Source organism: Antedon bifida, chromosome 4 (assembly GCF_963402885.1).
Source record: "Antedon bifida chromosome 4, ecAntBifi1.1, whole genome shotgun sequence".
Taxonomy (NCBI): Eukaryota; Metazoa; Echinodermata; class Crinoidea; order Comatulida; family Antedonidae; genus Antedon; species Antedon bifida.
This window is the reverse complement of record NC_136229.1, coordinates 1,061,025-1,082,172: the sequence shown is the minus strand read 5'-3', so window position 1 is coordinate 1,082,172 and position 21,148 is coordinate 1,061,025. Positions and strand designations below refer to the sequence as shown.

The window sequence follows — 21,148 nt, the reverse complement described above, 5'->3', positions numbered from 1 at the left end:
GTTAATATTATGAATTACGGAATGTTGTATAATTATGTTGTATTAAATGTTATGTGATTTTGTTTTGTTTTATTGATGATTATCATATTATTATGGTACTTTTTTTTACATGTTTTTTAAATTTCCTCTATATTTTGAATAGATTATATTAGGGGTACAGTATCAACTATTTATACATGAGTCTAAGCATGGTCTAAGTTAGGCTTGCAGACTCATCACACGCATTACATAAGAATACAATCAAAGCAGAGAGCAGCAGAGTTCCTTTTATAAAAACGCTTGTATATATTTTATTAATTAGCAGTTTACAATATTCCTTCTTTTCATTTTATTCTACCACCACATAATTGAATTCGATCTCCTTTAAATACAATTCAATACTGAATGTTAAATGTTCTTAATGTTAGGCCTATCCAAACTATATTTTACATACTTTTGCTTTTAAATTTATTTACTCATCCTATTTCTGGATCATATTTTTCCTTTTTCTTATCATAATCCATAGCCTAACACACACATAATAAGTATGAGTATAATAACACAATTAATTTAATTAAAACCTTGTGTAACGTGTTTTGTTAAAATAAAACGCGTTACTCAATAACTGAACTTATTAGTATTCGTAACTCGAATATTCTCATTAGGTTTGTGGTATTTGTCAGTGAGTTTTTACGTTGTACGCGTGATTTATAATGATTGATGGCGCTTTCTATCATTCATACGACGAGAGAGGCCATTGGCCATCGGCGACGTCATACAAAATTAACATCGCGTATTTATTGCATATCTTTGAGCGGGAAAGTTTTTTTGACATTACTGTAGGCCTATATCTTAAAACGTCCTTTAAATAGCATAACATACCGCTGTATCATAAATATGGCGCGCGCGTATGTATGGTTCTAGGCCTACCTATATATTATGCTTAGGCTATATCGATTGACGATAGCATGCAGCAAACATGCAGAGTATTTTTATATATTGTAATCAATATGCGGTACTGTGGTGCAGCGGTATAAATAAAATGAAATAGCAGACTACATTTATTGATGATTCAACCAACGTTCGCTTGAGGCTTTTCGATATACACATGATAATAATAATGGCCTAGAATTTAACATATTTACTACATTAATTTAATATTCACAAATCCCTAGTAACAACTGTCGTTTTTATGAATAAAAATTAAAAATAATAAAGCTTAAAGGTTGATTCCCACTCTAGCTCTGTTTACACTGTCAAACTTTATGTGACAAAAAAAATATGATGGGCTCATATATGGACACGATGATGTCATATTACTACCATAATTTGGGCACATGTGTGTAGACAGGGCTTAAGCGCAAGAATTTGGCGATGGATTATCCGAACTATCGCTTTTCATCGATCATGTATCAACTCGCTTACGTTGTGCTTACGTCCTAGTGGAGACGTAGCTTAAGGCGTGGTTCCCATTAGAGAAGCAACGCAAGGACGTACGACACGCCACTGTTCGAATAATCCATCGCTTGTGATTGGCCAAATCACGTACGTTGCGTTGCGGTCTAGTGGAAACCAAGCTTTAGAGACAAAGTTATGTCATCGTGGAGAGTCACAACTTGACTCGTAAAACCCCACACAAAGCGAAAGAAAATCGATCTCGTAATATTTTATTATTATGTTATTCTCATAATTTAAAATTGTCACTTTATGTCACGATTATTGCACATCATAACCAAGAAAAAAATATTTAAGAAGGTTCATAGTGTTCTTAAGTTCATCTTACAAATTAAAATTGCAGTATACCGTAAGCAATACTCAATAAATATGTATTTTTTTAAAGTCAAATCGATTTTGCATTGATGTTATGAAATAGTTTATAACGAGCGAGATTATTTGTTATATTCCATTTCATCGCATGCATACGCCTCCAAAAATTACTTTGCCACATTTCTGCAAATAATTGACATAGATTATTTATTATTAAAAATTAAATATTTCTACATATTTTCATATGGCGATTAACCTAATTGAAAATAAGTCGGTGCTTACATAACGTTCACTGATTTCAATTTGTTATAATTTGCATGTCTATTACCGAATATAAAGTGGTTTATCAATTATGTTTTAAGACAGTAAGAACAAGTAATTAATAAACCTGTATCATCCTCCCTGAATGTTAATTTTGTTATTATAGCATACAACATAAATACTAGTATCTTACTATTAAAAATGCAGACAACATACACCTTTAATTGCTTAAAATCCTGCACGCTAGGGACGCGAAGCAAGTGCGTACGTACGCGCGCGCGACGCCAAGTGATCGCAAGCGATGGTTTGCGGGGTTGGTTGTTGGGGAGGGAGGTGCAGATCCAAACTGCATACAATTTTTGTTAAAGCCTCGTTCCCACTTGAACGCAACGCAACGTAACCTTAATGTAATAGTTACATTGTGCGTACGCGTGCACGTCGTCCTTCCTTGTGTTACGTCCTTCTTTTGGAAAAAAAAGCTTTGGATGTCTCACAAAAGTTAGTTGCTTTACTAATAGTAATAATTTCTGTTTCTTTTTTGGACATTATGCCGCCTAAAACTGCAATTAAACGTCTCCAGTCAGAATTGACACCGAAGCCATAAAGAAAGAATCCCTCTCTCTTGCGAGGATATGTGGGTAATTTAAGGCTCGTTTTACAATAGATCTTCGCGCGAATAAAACATTATTCCTGAGCTCTGTTTAATTGTTACGCATTCGCATCGCAAAACGAGATATACATTATTAATACACATGTATAGGCCTACATAAACCAACGCATTCGATTCGCGCGCAAATAAATTTGCCTAGTAAACAGGCTTTAGAAAGACGGTACCACCAGTACTAATGTTTTCATCACCTATCAACATATCGTTTTCTATTCTGAAATCGATGCTGCTACTGAAGATTCTGAGTATTTTAGCTCTCTTTAAATTTAATTTAAGTTAAATATTAGCATCAGCTGTCAATAGTTCTAGTCGAGGACGGGAATTATTATCAACCTCCATTTGAACTGGAACCTCTTGTAGATCCTCCAGATCATCCATCTCCTGCTGGTCTTCTTTCCTCTCAGGAAGCTTCACGTCTTGTGCCAGTCTAGAGAAGTCACGATTAAGGCAACATCGGCAGGTGTACCGGCAAGACAACCAACACAGCAGACCAAACACCACTGATATGGACTTCAACCCGATAGACAGCCCGATATAGTTGGCATGGACTTGACTTTTCTCGTATTCAAAGCAGGATCCAACTCCTTCACACAGTGTTTGCCATATCATGCATGACGAATCGATTGTCTTTCCATAATAGATAGGTGCTGGAATATAGGCTGTAAGAAAACATTTTCGTGGTTATACCAAGTCTTACCCATCGCGCATTTGCATCTGGCCCTACACTCGTTAAACACACGGAATAATTAGGTTGTATCAAGGGAATTATATCTATATTATCCTATACTGTATCGCATGAATTATTTTCACAGTTGGTAAAGGCAATGTTAATATATATGCCTACTGTATTTAGGAATTTTACATGATATTATAACATTTATAAATATTGGTCTAGATGTACAGCAGTAAGAGAACCGGTTATACTAGTTGAGAAAGGAAATATACATCTATTTTGTATCAATATATTCTGCGCATGCTCTATGACTGGATTGAGTCACAGAGCGTCATTAAATTAGATAAGTCCCTATTTTAATTGGCAAACACAGACACATTATTTTAATGTAATGTGAAAGTGGTTGTTTTATAACATGAAGGAATAATGTATCCATGGTTCGCTAATCACCCATGACATTGAACATAACATATTAATGTATTTTACCTAAAACACGAAGAAATACAAATTGGATGCCGAGAGCGAATGGACGATCACACTGATACACAGACCTGCAAGTAAATATAAATGTTTGATCGATTCATACGTAATTTTCGTCACAGAAATTCTACAAAAATACGACAAGTATGTTTTACTGTGATTATCAACATTATCGGTACAATATCAGTTAAAATCTACATTGCATTTTGAACGGAATGGATGCATACAAAATGACGAGGATGTTGATGAAGAAGTTGATGGTATTGTTGACGTTGTTGTTTTTGTTGATGACGAGGATGATGTTGTTGTCTTTGTTGATTACGAGGATGATGATGTTGATGATGATGAAGTTGATGATATTGATGATGTTCTTGTTGATGAAGATAGTGATGTCATAATGATGTTGGAAAGAAGATATAATGTGATTATAGGTAAAGTCGAAACCTAAGCTAATGCTCTAACCACTGCGCCACAGTGCTCCACTAAATGTAATTATACAATGGTGAATGATGAAAATAATTAAAAAGACGATGGTAACGAACATAAGATCTTTTACCTAAGTGTAGACATCAGAATAGGTATTTGACTTATAGCTGTCAAAAACACGACAACGATGACAAGTGACATAAAGATTGGCAACTTGTCACATGACGAATCACACTTGCCATCGACAGCGTCCCATGAGACGTCATCACCGCGAACGATACACGAACAATCAACGAACACCTCCTAAAATCGAAAAAACGTTATAAAATATTGTTAATTTTATTTTTTTTAAACGAAATTTTATTTTCCAATACATTTTAATTTGATAATGGTATATGTAATAATCACTTACCTTATCGAATTCATTACTGTATCTATGGTTACCGCATCCTGCATGACACGCACTAAAATACGTCACATCATCGACGCCACAAATTGGTTGATAGTCAGTGTCGTGACAATTACAGCTACCAAAACAGGAACTGATATTTGTTGAGCTAGATACAAAAAAAATGAAAACGTTTTAATACGAGACATTTTGAAATTAGATTATCACAGAGAATAGTTGCAAATTTATATGTAAACGCCGGCTCTTATTGCATCCAAAATCACTGCCACCGAGGAGGTACTAATATAATGCCTATTATCTTATTAAAATATACCATTACCTGTCTTTATTAAGACTAATATTTGCGAATTCCTGATTGTCGCACTTCACGAAGAAGAGTGTGAATAGAAACATCAGTGTGATGGTGCTCATTATAAAAGCGAATCGTGTACATTTCTCTAATGTGAACTTATAACGCCTGACTATAAAACCACCAAGGGCTATTCCTAAGGCCGCCGGTGGAATAATAGCACCTGTAAAGAATGAATAGGAAAACAATGTTATGGCAGTAAGTAATGTTGCAATCCTTCCTACACAGCCGTTTTGGTCGCTAAGGTGTCCCCTTTATGGTTCTAAATATCAGATCCCTTTATAATCGGCGGGAATACTTAAACCAGACGTTAAGAAATTGATTGTATTATTCAAACATAATATGCAGAATTAATATACACAGCTTGCTGGCTAATAATAACAAATAAGATCTTTATTTATCTATAACAATGAAAATGAAAGAATCAATAATATTTAGTACTAACGCATCAATTATGAACAAACACCTTACAGAATAATAAAACACTAATATATACAATGATGCTCTGCCCCGGAGGCGGCGGCAACCGTTAGTTATTTGCGATGGCGCGCGACGCATATAATTGCACGCGATTAGCATTTAATTCTTGTTGCGCGCGCATAATTGCACGTGCCTTGACACCTAATTGCTTGTGGCGCGCCCGATACATAGACGCAGCGTGTATTTCTTGTTGTATCAAGAGTTTCAGTGTGCCAAACGCACCGTTGATTACCGCGCGATAACATATCGTACTTTCTTACGATTAGTAAATTGAATTATCTTTCTAATGTACCGATAATGTTGTTATCCGTTCACTACTTTACTAAGGATTTATTTGTGACATTAGCAAGCGAATTTTATTATCAACTTCGTTGTTGTTTACAATTTGTCGAGCTTGATTACTTTTGTTATTATTGAGAGGCTGTTTGATAATTACCATTACAAATAATATTGATATTACATTTCTATTTGAACATAAACATAATGTTTGCTAAACCGTCTATATTTTGTTGGTTATGTTTATTTCTCCATACTCGTCATCATTATCGTCATCTTAAAGCCGAATGAAAAGGGTAGTTAATGTTACATTTTGAATTGAGTGGGTGAAAAAACATGTCTTCTTAAACAAGTAAAGACTAATAAAAGGCACGATTAGATTTCTCCGAATACTATTGATTACATTGTATTGATTAAATCGTATGAATGATAGGAGGAAATATCTTCTAAGAATATAACAAAAATCAGAACAATATTGGAAAAATTAGAAGATGTATTAAATTGTATTGACTATTATGTAATTCATTAAACAATAAAAGTGGCAGTGAACGCCGCCACAAAAGAAATAAAAATACATAAAAGAGGTGTGTCTACACAAAACTCTCGAATGGTGGAGAAAAATTATAATTTTTTAAAAATTGTGCCAAAAATGTAAGTATATTGTTATAAAACAATGAAATTGACATTACAAAGTGATTTTGATTAAATATTTCGATTTAAGAAAGTAGAAATATTATTGAAAGTGATACAAAAACTTATTATAAACACTTGCTATAAACACTTGTTATAAACACTTGTTTTGTTATGTTATGTTTATGAAAATGAAAAGAAATTACAATATAAAGGTGGGTCATTCACAATTACAAAGAAGCAGGTGCGTGTTTGGTAACCATAATGTACAGTACATACATGCCAGACAACATCCATAACAAAAACAAAACAAAAAATGTACAAAAAACAACATGAAAGATGAACAAAAAACAAATAATATTATCACCTGTCATGATGTTTGCCTTGGAAGACGTTGTACCATACTGAGTCTCCAGGAACTTGGGCATGAAATACACGAATCCAGTGACGATTGAAAGCTCCAGGGACGCCACGACATTTACAAGTAAATATGTTGGGTTAGTTAGAAGCCGTTTCAACGCTTGTAAAAATTCTGTCGAGAAAATATAAAGGTTATATAATGCTGTATAAAATGAAGATGACAGGCTAAAGCTTGGTTCCCACTAGAGACGCAACTCAAGGACGTAAGATCAATGCAAGTTATTCAACCAGATTCCCTGATTTGACCAATCAGAAGCGATTGATTATTCAAACTTTCGCTTGTCATTGGTTAACCCGCTTGCGTCTGCTTGTCGTCTCTGTGGGAACCACGCTTAAATGCTGAAACTTATTCCCCCGCGCGCCGGCGAAAATACAGGTCATGTCAACGTAATGCAGATCAGAGATTCAGCAATGCACGAGCCCCGGATTTAGTTTCTTTTTATAGAGTAAGCGGGGAAAGCCCCGGATTAACTCCTTTGCATGTCTTTTCAATTACAAGGACTTTATGAAAACACGTTCTATTCATTATATACAATGAATATCTATGTTCCTTTTATCGATAGTAGGCCTAGAACCCTTCATTATAAAACAACTTATCTATGTTCCTTTTATCGATAGTAGGCCTAGAACCCTTCATTAGAACACCACTTATGGAAACACGTTTAAACGAGCGAGGAGAAATATAATGTTTTCTTTAAACTACGGCAAACCCCTACATGCACCTTTAGGATCATGAAGGTGTCCCCGTAATAGGGTTGTTCTCTGTATATCATTCACGTCTACAGTGTACATCCTTAGGGGACATGTTTAGATCCCAAAGGTGTCCCCGTAATATGGGGTCTACTGTATATCACATATTATGTTTATAATGTATAGAATCTACTATCCCGATTATTCAGATAAAATGTCATATGTAAACTTAATGCAGCATTAAAGTATTGTGTTTTATATTACAAATAACATGTTCTTGAGTTACGATGACTAAGATTTAAAAGGGTTTTATTGTAATTCATCAAACTGGATTTCAATTTCCAAATAATCTTTATTTAGCCATTAAGGGTCAATAACTGGTAATGTTTACACAACGTTTACTCAAGAATATTTACATAAACAACAGCACTATAAATAATGTTACAAGCAAGGAGTTGTCACAATCCATCCATAGCATTAATGATGATGGAACATATTAATGTCGCAACGGACGTAAATTAGATGAGATCAAATAGTTAACGCGTGCGTACGAATACATCATAATTTACACGCGGCGTCCAATTTATGATACCACTGACGTAAACCGCGCACCAGTTAATGGACAATACCGCGTATTTCGTTCGACGCGCGTGCTTGAACAGTTGCATGCGAAAATTAAACCCGCAACATTTTCACACACATCTTTTACTATCCTCTCTTGCATACTATATATAACGGCGTGCGAGGTGATACGTGCACGTACCACAATCAGTGTTGGCTCACCGATGTTCATCACATATTGATGTGCTATTTCAAGAGAAACAACAACCATCCTTTTTATTCTAGAATATCGGCTTATTCTTATTCTTATTCATGAATATACATTTATGTATCACGAACATGATGACTTAGACTAGTTATTACACTAATCACTTTAGCGACGAGAATGCATATGTGTGTATGCGGCGGCAACTTGTTTGTGCTTAAATAGAGAGAGATGGGATGAATTGACATTTAGCGAGGAGATTCTACGCCATATTGGGTAATAAAATGTAATAGCAGCAATAGAAATGCACCGATGTTTTTTTAAGCCTTGTCTACACTATCAAACTTTATGTGACAAAAAATGTGATGTGCCCATATACGGACATGATGATGTCATATCACTACCATATTTGGGCATATCACTACCATATTTCGGCATATCACTAATAATGTTTGGGTGCATCACACTTTTTTGTCAAACTTGTTTTGTGTGTACAGCAAGAGCATCATATCATTATATGTCGATTAAGATTAACCACTTCTAATATATTTATATTTACTGACTTCTTTCATTTTTAATTTCGCAAACACAATCTGCTGTATACGATGATGTATACGTTATGTTGTTTCATATTAAATAAATGCGTCATCAATGAATAGTAACGCGTCATCAAAGGAAAGACAAACGTTGTAATTCGTTAATGAACCTCATGAAGCAAAACATGAAAGCATTAATGATCTAATTCGTCTCAAAGCATTTTAGCTAAAGAACATACTTAAATCACTACTTTCACACTGACAGCATCGATTTGCTTTGCTGTTCTACTAGACTGAAAACATATTTGCTTTGAATAACAGTATTAGCATAATGTAAAATATATTGACGTATCATCACACAGTCCCTGTCATACACTTTACACGTTAAAATATGTCTCAATAATACAACGTAACGTCACTGTGTAAACAAACGCGTTGGCGGGAGCATTCGTGTGTCAATAGGGAGGTTTCGCAACCTTACGAATACGATAACGAAAACGGATACGTCATACATTTGTGAAACTTTTGAGCTGATCCCCATTTCATATTCGTAAAGCGTATTCGTGTTGACGAATATCACCAGTCATATTCGTAACTACAAAACGAGTATAGTTTTTGATCTATTTTGCACATTTTGCATTTGAATCAGAAATGATTCATGATTATAATATAATTATAGATTTATTGAAAGTAATTTACTAAAGTAATTTACTAAAATGCAGGTCAATTTTGATAAATAGCAGTTTTTAAAGTCCTCACTCGCATTGATGTTACGGCTAGGCCTAGGCAGCCGGCCAAGCACCAAGCAACACGTACCTGCGCTTCGCTCAAATTTACCGTCATATTTTGGACGCGCCTCAATATTTCGTTGCCATGCGAAACAGATTTTTTTATGGCTTACGAAAACGAATACGTGTGCGTGACGTATCCGTTTTCGTTATCGTATTCGTAAGATTGCGAAACCTCTCTATTAAAGCTTCATTCCCATTCTCTAGGATGCAGACGTAAGCGCAGCGCTAGTAATTGACCAATCAAAAGCGATGGATTATTCGAACTCTTTCTTCTTGCCTTTGGTCAATTCCCTTGCGTTGCGCTTAACGTCCGGACGCAACGCAAGGACACGTGCGTCCAAGGAATCAAGCAACCCTACGGGAGTCATGAGAAAGCCGACGTACTCAACTCTTATTAAAGATGAATGGATATTCTGTAACTTTCCCTAAGCAACATATTTTGTATGAGTTCATAAGTAGGTAACATACTAAAGCACTGTCTACACTATCAAACTTTATGTGATGTGCCCATATATGGTCATGATGATGTCATATCACTATCGTATTTGGGCACATCAGACTTATTTTGTCAAACTAGTTTGATAGTGTAGACAGAGCTTTAGCCTAGATTATGACACCGTACCGCAATCGGATGGATCTCTGACAAGCGTATCATTAACGTGACGTCATTACGACGTAATTTTCTCAGTGATTTAATTGAAGGTGGCTTCATCAGAAAGGCTTAGTATACTATGTGAACTTACCTCTACAGCTTGAGCAGTCAAACTGCATGTGAACCATCCTACTACCATCGTCCTCTCCTTCAGAAATTGACTTCGGTCGGTCATCGTCAGAATCTCGACTTCGTCTTAAAGTGCGAGGGTATGCGAGTATCGGCAGTGCAAACACCGCTATAAGCAGGCCACATATGAGGTACCCTATCCACCACGCTCCTACCCACTGTGGATCGCCCGGGGAAATAGCAATATCATTGGAAGAAACGGAGTCTAGATCCACGTAGTAACTGACACATAGACCGCCTAGTAAAAATCCAAGTGCCGGACCAATAGCCGTGACGCAGTACACAATACCTATTGAGAAAAAGAACGTCACATATGTAATTGAATTTCATTATTAAATTACTACCATGAAGTTGTTTTAATAAGCATAATATCTTAGAATAACGATTAATAATTTAATTGATATTGAGTAATATCATTAGCGAATAGCCATTGCATGCTCAATACTGCTTTACGCAATCGATGGTTCTCAATTTGTAGCAATCATGCGACGCCATATTGAGTTGGGCATTGGAGTAGACTCACTAGCACTTAACCATTGTGTGTTATATAATATGACAACGTAACACTTTTTCGATTTCAAACACAAGACTGATTTCTTTTGTACGTGTCCTATTAGCTTGGTTTCTCCAAATCGGATGATGAATCGTGTCGTGATTGGTAAAAGCACTTGTGTTATTGCGCATACGTAAACTTTCGTTACGTCATGGGAACCAAGCTTTAATTGTACGCAACGCAAGGACGTAAGTGCGCTGCAAGTAATTTGACCAATCACGACACGATTAGTCATCCGATAAGTCGCTTGTAATTGGTCAAGTCACTGTTGCGCGTGTACGCAATTGCGTTGCGTTCTATGAGAACTAAGCTAGCTTTATTCTAATTTTGACAAATAAACAAGTTTGGAAGATACTTAGACGTAACCGGTTGCACAATGACATTTATATCACGTGACATCCATGTCATATGACATACAACATTTCAAATAAAAACTATACTTATTCTATTATTTCCGTTTTAATTGTCTTATTCATAGTTTCTCTTTCTATTACAAATGAGCTTATTCCATCGACATCAACTACAGTATATTTTTTTTAATAAGAGGCTTATGTTCGAAAATGAATTTACAGATTCCCTTCAAGAATAACTTCCTTTCTTAGAAAATTAATCATTTCTTCTTCGAGGCACTATTAATAAAGTATTAACTGAAATGTTAGTATAAATTAATTGCTTATTCTCTGCAGAGTCTCCATAAAACATTATGGTTTATCTACACATTATTTAAAAAATGTTATTAGGCTCGGAAGTGTTTAGTTATTTAATTGTGAGGTGTATTCAGCATGTAGGCGCGCTACGCGCTACGCTGATATACGCAAATTCGCGTTGTTAAATTTGTAGGGCCCGTTTCTGAACAAGATCAGAAAATACCGATTCATAAACCGTGTTTTAAAAGAACGGATATTTTCTTGTCGTCAAGGGCCTGTTTTTTTGTTTGGTTTTTTTGTGCTGATAACAAATTTCAACGAAAACGATTTTATACAAAAAAAGATCGTGTTGTAAAATTTGCTCCAGAAACTTTTCTACTTATATCAGTATTTGTATAGCGAAATCATACGTATATCTAACTGGACATTATAAGCCTTATACAAAAGAAAATAAATGAATTTGTTTTGAAAGATTATTGGTGGTACGACGATTGACCCATACTGTCACCCTATTGAATAGTATTCTGGACATGCCTACTTAGGTATTCTTTCTTTTTGTTAAGACCTCGTGGTTGAACAATGACAGGGCCAACCCAATAGAGAAGATAGAAAAAGAATTAAATATTGAATTCGGTGATCAAGGACGGTTCACTTTAAACCCAGATCTCATCATCCGTTGGTCGCAGAAAAAAACTGAAAACGTATACGAACAATGTTTGTGTAATACCTAAAGCTTGGATCCCACTAGAGACGTAACACAAGGACGTAATGCAACGTAAGTTAGTTGACCAATCTTGTTATTTATAAGCGATGGATTATTCATTGGTCAACACGCTTGCGTTGCGTTTACGTCCTTGCGTTACGTCCTAGTGGGAACCAAGCTTTAACATCTATAATTTGCATCATCCGGATAACACTCGGCGCCTATCGGTGCTGTACGAGTTGAATCCCGACGAGATGAGTCGTCTTGCGATACTGTCGGGCGTAGTTTTTATGAGGTCGTCTGGAGAACGTACGATGTCGTACGACGTTGTCTGAGTTGGCCTTTAAGCGTGGTTCCCACTAGCGACGTAACGCAAGGACGTAACGCAACGCAAGTGAATTGACCAATCACAAGCGATGACTTATTCGCTTGTGATAGCTAACTGTCTATAACTTCGCTTGTCATTTGTCAACACGCTTGCGTTGCGTTTACGTCCTTGCGTTACGTTCTAGTCACCGTACGATATCCTGATTGGGCGATCAACATAGATTTAATAAATTATAATACAATGGTTTGCAACATAATATACCGTGCAGAGTACAGTAAAGCTGATTTTACTAGGCGAATTTGTTCACGCGAATCGTCAGCTTATACGCATGCGTATTTATTTTTCAATCTTCCAAATCCCTCTCTACGCCTATAACCTAATACTTTCGATTCGTGCGAACAAATTCAGTGTAGATCCGGGTTTGAATTGCATTCAATTCATGTAAATAACATGAATAAGGCTTAGCCTATTTCACGACTCGTTCTGCTTTACCACCGCCGACGAAATACAATGGGATTATTACTACAGTAATGTTATTGCAAAGGTTTATATTTTATAATACACAACAGAAACTTAATACCTCCGGAGCTACCCCTTAAGCTGATTTGGATTTAATGTATACATTATTATAAATATAGTACTAAGAAAACATTATACCGTGCCCTCCTCTGACACAGTTTATAGGCTTCCTGCAGACTGTAAGCCTAAATATGCTTTGTTGTAACACTGAGTAACAAAAGAAGATCATTCTCCTTTTTTCATAAGGTTTAGCTTTGAACCGGATTTTCAGATTGGTTTAAAAGATCAGTTTTTAAGATCCCGAAAACAAGTTACGAGTTTTTAACGCAGCTCTAAAGCGTGGTTCTCACTAGAACGCAACGCAGAGACGTATCGACGCAAAGTGCTGTATTGCGTAATCACAAGTGGGAACTGACACGACGCAGTGGTGCTGCAAAAATCGCAGGTTTGATTTCACGCAGGCGGGGGCAAACACAATTATTGGAAGGGCATTTCCTTACGTTGCGTCGGTTGCGTTGCGTTGCTAGTGGGAACCAAGCTTTAAGCGTAGTTCCCACTAGAACACAACGTAACGCAACAACGTATTGACACAAATGGCTGTTTATATTGCGTAATCACAAGTGAGAACCGACGACGGACAGTGCTGCAAACATCGCAGGTTTGATTTCATGCAGGCGGAGGGGCAAACACAAATATTGGAAGGGCATTTCGTTGTGTAGGTTTTGTTACTTGCGTCGCTAGTGCGAACCGAGCTTTAGTACACTGCACTTTTCGATCAGTTATGGTAATTTTGTAAAAACATCAATGAAAGGGGATCGCATAAGAGGACCATGTATTATCGCTTGTAAATACCATAAATTACACAATGTGTCAAAATATTTCCAGACGACTATCGCAACAAAATTTGATCCAAAGAAGCGTGACGAACCCACTGAAACGTGACGAACCCACTGAAGCGTGGCATAATCAACAATACATAATACACAGAAACCGAAAGCAATACAGAACGTGTTTTAAAAAGTCTAGAAAACATTCAGGATTTAATACTAGCAACTTTACCAATGCGAAACTTGTTTTGTTTACGTTTTTAATCTGAAGTCACTCTGATATGTCAAATTGTAGCAATGTATGAAGGTCACTAAATAAACAAATTTGACGACAGCATTGTTTTTGAATAAAAGTAAAACCAGATAATCTTAATTTATTAATTTATGTTGAGGTCGTCAGTAATCCGTTGTTAAAAAGACGGATTACAGGTTCCATTGTTTGACGCGCTCCATTCATAATTTTGGAGGATGTAGGCAATTGTTTTTAGAGACAATCACAACATATTGTCAAGTCACGAATTCTGTTTCCGATTTCGGATGTATTGTTTTCATTATTTAACGCGATAACATAATAATAATAATATACTGGTACCATTTTGTAACTTTTGTTTATTATGTAATTGTTTATTCCATGGATATGAAGTGAATTTTCCGTTATTATAATTTGTACAAGCTTTGTGTTTCACTATAAGGACGAAGCAACACAAGCGCCGCACAACGAAAATAATTTGACCAATCATGTCACGATAGGTGACCATCCAAACTCGCTTGTGATTGGTAAACTCACTGCGTTGCGCGTACACTACACTATTGTGCGTGACGCTACTAGGAAGCAACGCAGGTACTTGGCCATTCACAAGCGACAGAGTTAATCCATCATTTATAATTGGTCAAATTATTTGCGTTGCGCGTACTACGCTCTTACTTGCGTCCCAGCGGAAACCAAACTTTTATGAAAGAGCAATTTCACTCGATCGTTTCTGGGTCATTATCAACAGCTGTGTCCTTTCTATTTCGTAAGCACAGGTTGTTTTAATTGTATGGGGAAATTAACGGAAATCAAAATCAAACAAAACATAGTGGTCTAAACATAAAGAAAAATAATAATAAACATTTTATATAATGGAAATTAAGACGCAATTAGAGTCACAAAGTAGGGTATATATCAGTTATCTTTGGGGATATTTAAAAGTACTTACCAATATAAGATGCGGATTCGGTTGCTCCAATATTATCATCTACATAGGTGACACCTAAGGTAAACATCGGGGCAGCCCCCATACCAAGCAACAGTTGGGCAATCACAAAGAAAAAGAGATAATCAGAAGGGTCTCCGTCACTTTCCATACAATCATAGTAAACCGTGACATCCATTAGATCTGGGTCCACGATGTGGTTATCCGATTGTTCTAGCTGTTGACTTGCTATAGACTCAGCTGTGTAATTTCTACAGATGGAAACGTCAGTCTCATTCTCGGAGGTAACTCTACCGGGGATGTAATTATCCCCTATTAGATGAGGCAAGGTAAAGATCAAGGCAGCTACAGACATGATAAAAGCACCAAAACCGACCCATTTTGGTCGGTGACTTCCGGGACGGCCTCCGAGATAACTTACAAAAGCAACGACTAAGAAGTTGCCAACTTCGTACGCGCTGACGATGAGTCCAGCCTCTGCGCTTTTGATTTGGAATCGGCGTTCAATAGATGTTAACACACTGCTCGTGTATCCGATCAACATCATACTCTCTACTAATGTTAATACACACATAAATAATACAAATTTCTTGGCTGTAGCAAACCGTTGCATCCATCGCGGCCTCCATCCTCGGAACCCGATATCGGACGCTTCGCTAACAGTAGACAACTCCATCGTGGATACAAACCTGCGGCTAAATAGTCGTAAGTAATATGTACGCAAAGACACAGAGATGTGTTACCCTCAAAAACAAATACACATGAACAAAAGACGGATGTCAAAATACTGAGTAGACAATAGAGAAACTCACTCAGGTGTGGACACGTTCGTAGGCCTATTATGAAACGACTTGCATTACAAACGAACAAGCAGATCTTGCGTTACAAACGAATCCATGTTGCTAATTTTAAGCCTAAGCTTTGTGCTTCCAAATCCAGTTGAATATGCATATGGAACTTAATCGTCATCACAACATACATGCATCGCATTTATATTATAATGTGATGATTGCGATGAGCTCAGCTATTTGTCGTGTGTGTCTCCAGTGAGTTGACTTAAATACATCGCGTTTATATTGATTGGGTTGTCACTGAAAGAGAACGTACGTACAAGGACGTGAAGAGGGCGCTTGTAGATATTTCTCCATGGTATAACTATAGTATACACAGATGAATCTTGTTAATTGTACACACAAAAAACATGTAATATTCTTGGAAACTAAAAATATTCACATAAAATACAAAGATGCAATTTGTAAAATTCCTAGAATTATACCGGTTCTACATAATATTACACTTAAATTGTGATACATTTTCAAGTGTTATTAGATTTGTTAAAATGCAATGTCATTGGTCTTACGTTCATACAATTCGATGAATCGTAATGACACATTGCATAGGTGCACTCGATGTCATTGCGTATCTGCGTAATAATGATGATGTTTTGTCGTCTGAACTGAAAATGATGAAAATTGGAATCAAGAGGCATGGTGGGGAAACAAGGAGGCAAACTAATGGCCCCGCATATAAGGTTGATTTTTCAATAAACTCAGTTTTAGTAGTACACACACACACACATGCTGGTGGTCCCACCACCGTAGGCCTACCTACCCAGGAGCAAGGATTAAACATTAGATAGCAAAATATTTTATGGAATTCAAATCTTTTGTTCATTTTATTTCATAATTTGTTTTCCATTTTGGCGGAAACACACATTTGCTTAGTAAATATTTCTTGGGTTTTAATGAAGTACAAAGAACTTATAACACAAGAATCTCCTGTTCTTCAATTTGCATTCAAAACACAGTATCGGAAGTACAGGGTTAAAAGGTCAAACTGGGCGACGCCATTTCACAGCATGGAGAAGCGCCCCCTCCAAACTAGGAAGTCAATTACTCTACCCCCATAGAGTATTAGCAGATCCCCTCTATGGTTTTGACTTTCTAATTTGATGCGGGCGCCCTACTCCTCAGTCAATTACTCGACACCCCCCCCCCCCCCCTAGAGTATTAGCAGATCCCCTCTATGATTTTGACTTTCTAATTTGATGCGGGCGCCCTACTCTATGGCTCACAATGGCGCCACCCATAGCTCTATTCTATCCCACAATGCCTTTCGAAATTGTGACGCGCTTCGGACGAACAGGAGATTCTTGTGTTATAAGTTCTTTGATGAAGTATAGAATACATACTGTGCGAATCAAAAGCGTCAGTTTGTACGCACCACGCAGGCGTATTCAGATTTTACGCGATGATGCAAAAAAGGCGCGATATAAATAAGCGCGAGTTCATGAATGATTTTCGTACGTGGATAAATTACAAATTTCTTCTGCAACTACAATAATTGAAAGTCTTAAGTTTAATTATAATTATTAAGTTCTTATTATAATTGTCGAACCTTTCCAGGTTGTCTGCTCTCCTCCTGTCTGTGTTGCATTACTTTTACATTTTGAACGAAACAGTATTCTTATTATTATTATAAATTAAGTTAGATATATGTAGTAACGAGAAATAATTAAACAGGTGATTATTGTAAAATTTGATTTCAGACTCGAAACGTAGATTAATTTGATTATGGTTGCCTCAAGGGTAATATCACTGTACCGCTACCTCACTGATTTACATTCATAATGCACTTAATTACAAAGGGCTGGCCACTAATCACTAAGCCAACATTCTACTTATTGATTGTAAACTACCTCGTCTGAGAATCCTGTTACACATATGAAGATAAGTATATATTTATTATACACTTTAGAAAAGTACAGCTGCGCTCGGCGCAAGAGTTTAACTTTTAGTATTGACATAATTGTAACTTCTAGTCTGTACCTTTTTTTCATTTCATACTTGTATAATTGTAAAGCATCTCCTACCTCACAAAAAATAACAAAGCCTATGCTAAATGTAACAGTTTACTAATGTTGTTATTGCAAACAAATCCTCAAAACAGTTGTGATAATGAAACTAGTGTTAGAATAAAGAACCGGAATTAGGCCTATCCGACCACATTCAATAGATTTAGAGGTTCTCACCTTGTAAGTATATCCTACAGTACTATTTCCTAAGTACTGAAATGTATTGCACACGGAACACACTAAAGGCCCACTTTGAAAATTATAAGTATAACTTTCCTATTCACTAAATAAAGGCGGTTTTCCACTAGGCGAATTTGTTCGCGCGAATCGAAAGCGCCAGCTTATACGTATGCGTATTCATCTTCCAAATCCTTCTCTACGCATGCCTATAAGCTGGCGCATTCGATATTCGCGCGAACAAATTCGCCTGGTGGAAACGAATCGAAAGTGTTGACTAATGCGCATGCGTATTTTGTGACGTAAATACTACGCAACCAATCAGAATTTTCGACTTTCGTGAATGAGTCTACTTGCGCATCTAATGATTTGGTACGTCGCTTAATAGCAACAAATGCTTTATAGCGCGTACCACCGACAACCAGAAACAACTACCTGGATTACAAAATTATAAGATTACAGCTTGCACACATGTTTATTATCTTATTATTGCAGTATCGTAATGGGCGTGAAATTCATACCATCAAAAAGTACGTATCTAATTATTCAGTAGGCCTAAGTATTGTTCTTAGCACGTAACTACTGAAGAAAATGGTTGACACATACTACACAGCTGCAGTTTGTTCTTCGCGGCTATCGACGCCCTTAATTGAAGTCATCATCATCGAAATATGTTATTTTGTTGCGGCCTTTTACGATTACCTTGCATATGCTTTTGAATATCTGGAGTAACTGCTAAACTGTACCTTAAATCAGACAATCCCGTCGGGTAAGGCCTTAGATCCGAAGTACCATGTCGTTGAATGTTGGGATAGCTATCATTCCCGTATGGATGTGACACGGCTACGAACATCAGACGATCAAAAAATTCCACCTGATCACCTTGATACTTGAACATGCCTTCTGTCAATTCTCTAACTCCTGTCATGATTTCAAAAGTACTAATTATTTCCATTTGTGGTGGAAACTTTTGATTCAGCATCGCCAACCACTTCACTTTTGGCATAACGATTGGTAGAACCTCAACGTCCCATTTCACGTCCACTTTCTGAGATTGTAAGCAGCGTAAAATCTTCAGATACGGGTCATTACTATCCTCTTCAACGAACCGCTTATTTGCTTCAGTGAAAAACGGTAAAGTGCTCATTGGTGCTGGTCTGTGAATAATCAACAATTTTCCTTCTTTTGTCAAAGTCTTCATGATATGTCTAAATGTCTCCTTTGGGTTTGTAAAATGTTCAAATGCACCGTGTAGGATTATCTTATCAAATGGCGGTTCTTTGTCTTCTGTCAATCCCTCAGAAAGTTCCCGAAAGTATTGCTCCGCGCCAATATGGTCTATCTTAAATGGAAGTAACCTCTGGTTCGAAGTCTCTTCGTAGAATATAACTCCGGGGAATATATTTGCTATTGGTTGTAAAAGACAAAACTTCTCTTTGATTTTTTCGGCATAAGAACCTTTACTACATCCAACATACGCGAATCTATCGTTCGTGTCTAGTTCGAGATGTTTGTGAATCTGTTTAAACAGATTCTCGTCATAGATTGATCCAAAGCTGAACAGATCCTCGTCTGAGTTTTCGTCCGTGACATTTAGTTGACCTTGCCAATGCTCTGAGATCACAGAGAAAGGTTGTGGATACTTGGGAAGAACAAGTTGCTTATCAAGAGACTGTGACGTCATTATGCAGCCTACGATTTGTCAGAACACTACAAAAGGAACAAAAACACAGTATATTAATTAGGATTAGGTTAAGAATTTAATTTGTACACCTGATCTAGTAAAATGTTTACATGACTTAATATTAACGTAAAAACAAAATTTCTAAAAAAATTGCATTAAGCCTATCAAAGTACAGCAGAACTATAAGAACGTGTTACTAAACTAAGCTACATTCACTTGTTCCACGGAACGGAAGATAGTCGGCGTCGTTAAATTCTCTATATGATTTACCATTATTTTACATGTCCGTTTCGTTTTGAATCTCTTTTTGCTTTTTGTTTCGTAATTTTAAATGTGTTCTCTCCATTTCTGAAGGCTTTTTGAAACAGAATAAATTGAATTATCTAACAAACGGTGCCGTCATCCATTCCATGAAACGGAACAAGTCTGAATGTCGTTTCGTTTGAGACATTTTTAACTATCATCATAGGCCTACTTCAGGATCGTAATTTTGTTATTTGTTTTTCCCAGGTTTGTCTGTCTAGCACATTTAGAGTGTCAAGCCCAAAGGTCACTGTCATGGCAATGTCTGCTACCACCAGGAAGTTGGCACGGTTCAAATTCAATATTTTATTGACTTCAATAAATTATCATGGTAGAATATTCCATACTAACTTAGTAAACAGTCTATAGAAGAACTTATCACGTTGATCCGTTATTGTGGTAAGTTTTGTAGGTCTATACATTCCTATGGAGTTAGGTATATTTTACGAATGGTCCTTAAATAGCCACTATAATATTCACCAAACACGCTCTAAGAACTATAAGTAGGCCCTACTTGAACTTATTTATGATACAACGTAATAAAAAACATTAAAACATCATTTATTATTGATAACAATTTTTTAAATTATTTACAACTTACCCGTTACAATCGAAACGCGTCTTTCCGTTGGTGTATGTCTGCTGTTTTGTTAAGCACGTTTTATAGGGTGCTGACTTAACAGACAATGCACACAAAAGTCGCTTATTCGTTGTCTATACATGATCGATAACTGCGCGTATTGTTTACCCCGTTGCTAAGCACCCTCTGTTAGCTTTATTTTAACATTATTCCTTTACAGATAGTGGTATAGAAACGTCACGTTTGTCAATAGATGAAATATAAAAGATCGCATTATTGACATATGAGCCCATTTTATTGACGCCATAAAAAACGATAATTTAAATTAATTAAATTTCAACTATGAATACTAGAATGTCTATGGCAACAGAGAATTGTGTGTGCACAATGCAAAAC

At 36.5% G+C, this 21,148-nt stretch overlaps 2 protein-coding genes across 3 annotated transcripts; both read right to left on the bottom strand.

Moving 5' to 3' along the window:
- Positions 1 to 218: 218 nt before the first annotated feature.
- On the bottom strand, positions 219 to 16,210 carry LOC144841433 (solute carrier organic anion transporter family member 5A1-like). Its single transcript, XM_078697761.1, has 8 exons — positions 15,158 to 16,210; positions 10,344 to 10,670; positions 6,765 to 6,929; positions 4,982 to 5,174; positions 4,666 to 4,810; positions 4,384 to 4,556; positions 3,834 to 3,898; positions 219 to 3,333 (listed from the first exon to the last, which is right to left on the bottom strand). Exons 1-8 carry the CDS (start codon positions 15,828 to 15,830, stop codon positions 2,951 to 2,953), a joined length of 2,124 nt encoding a protein of 707 aa, XP_078553887.1. The 5' UTR covers positions 15,831 to 16,210; the 3' UTR covers positions 219 to 2,950.
- Positions 16,211 to 17,179: 969 nt separating this feature from the next.
- Positions 17,180 to 20,843, bottom strand: LOC144841204 (uncharacterized). Of its 2 annotated transcripts, none has more exons than XM_078697454.1 (2): positions 20,774 to 20,843; positions 17,180 to 19,895 (listed from the first exon to the last, which is right to left on the bottom strand). In XM_078697454.1, exon 2 carries the CDS (start codon positions 19,867 to 19,869, stop codon positions 18,847 to 18,849), a length of 1,023 nt encoding a protein of 340 aa, XP_078553580.1. In that variant the 5' UTR covers positions 19,870 to 19,895; positions 20,774 to 20,843; the 3' UTR covers positions 17,180 to 18,846. The 2 variants fall into 2 exon arrangements, with proteins under 2 accessions (XP_078553580.1, XP_078553581.1); XM_078697455.1 differs by lacking the exon at positions 20,774 to 20,843 and adding an exon at positions 20,140 to 20,277.
- Between the last annotated feature and the right edge of the window lie 305 nt (positions 20,844 to 21,148).

What these genes read in the sequence shown, in the direction of transcription:
- LOC144841433 (XM_078697761.1), bottom strand. Translation starts at nt 15,830, where the DNA reads ATGGAGTTGTCTACTGTTAGCGAAGCGTCCGATATCGGGTTCCGAGGA. An exon ending in TGACTGCTCAAGCTGTAGAG is followed by an intron (nt 6,930 to 10,343) that starts GTAAGTTCACAT and finishes TTTTCTCGACAG; the next exon opens with AATTTTTACAAGCGTTGAAA. An exon ending in ATTCTGATGTCTACACTTAG is followed by an intron (nt 3,899 to 4,383) that starts GTAAAAGATCTT and finishes ATTTACTTGCAG; the next exon opens with GTCTGTGTATCAGTGTGATC.
- LOC144841204 (XM_078697454.1), bottom strand. Translation starts at nt 19,869, where the DNA reads ATGACGTCACAGTCTCTTGATAAGCAACTTGTTCTTCCCAAGTATCCA.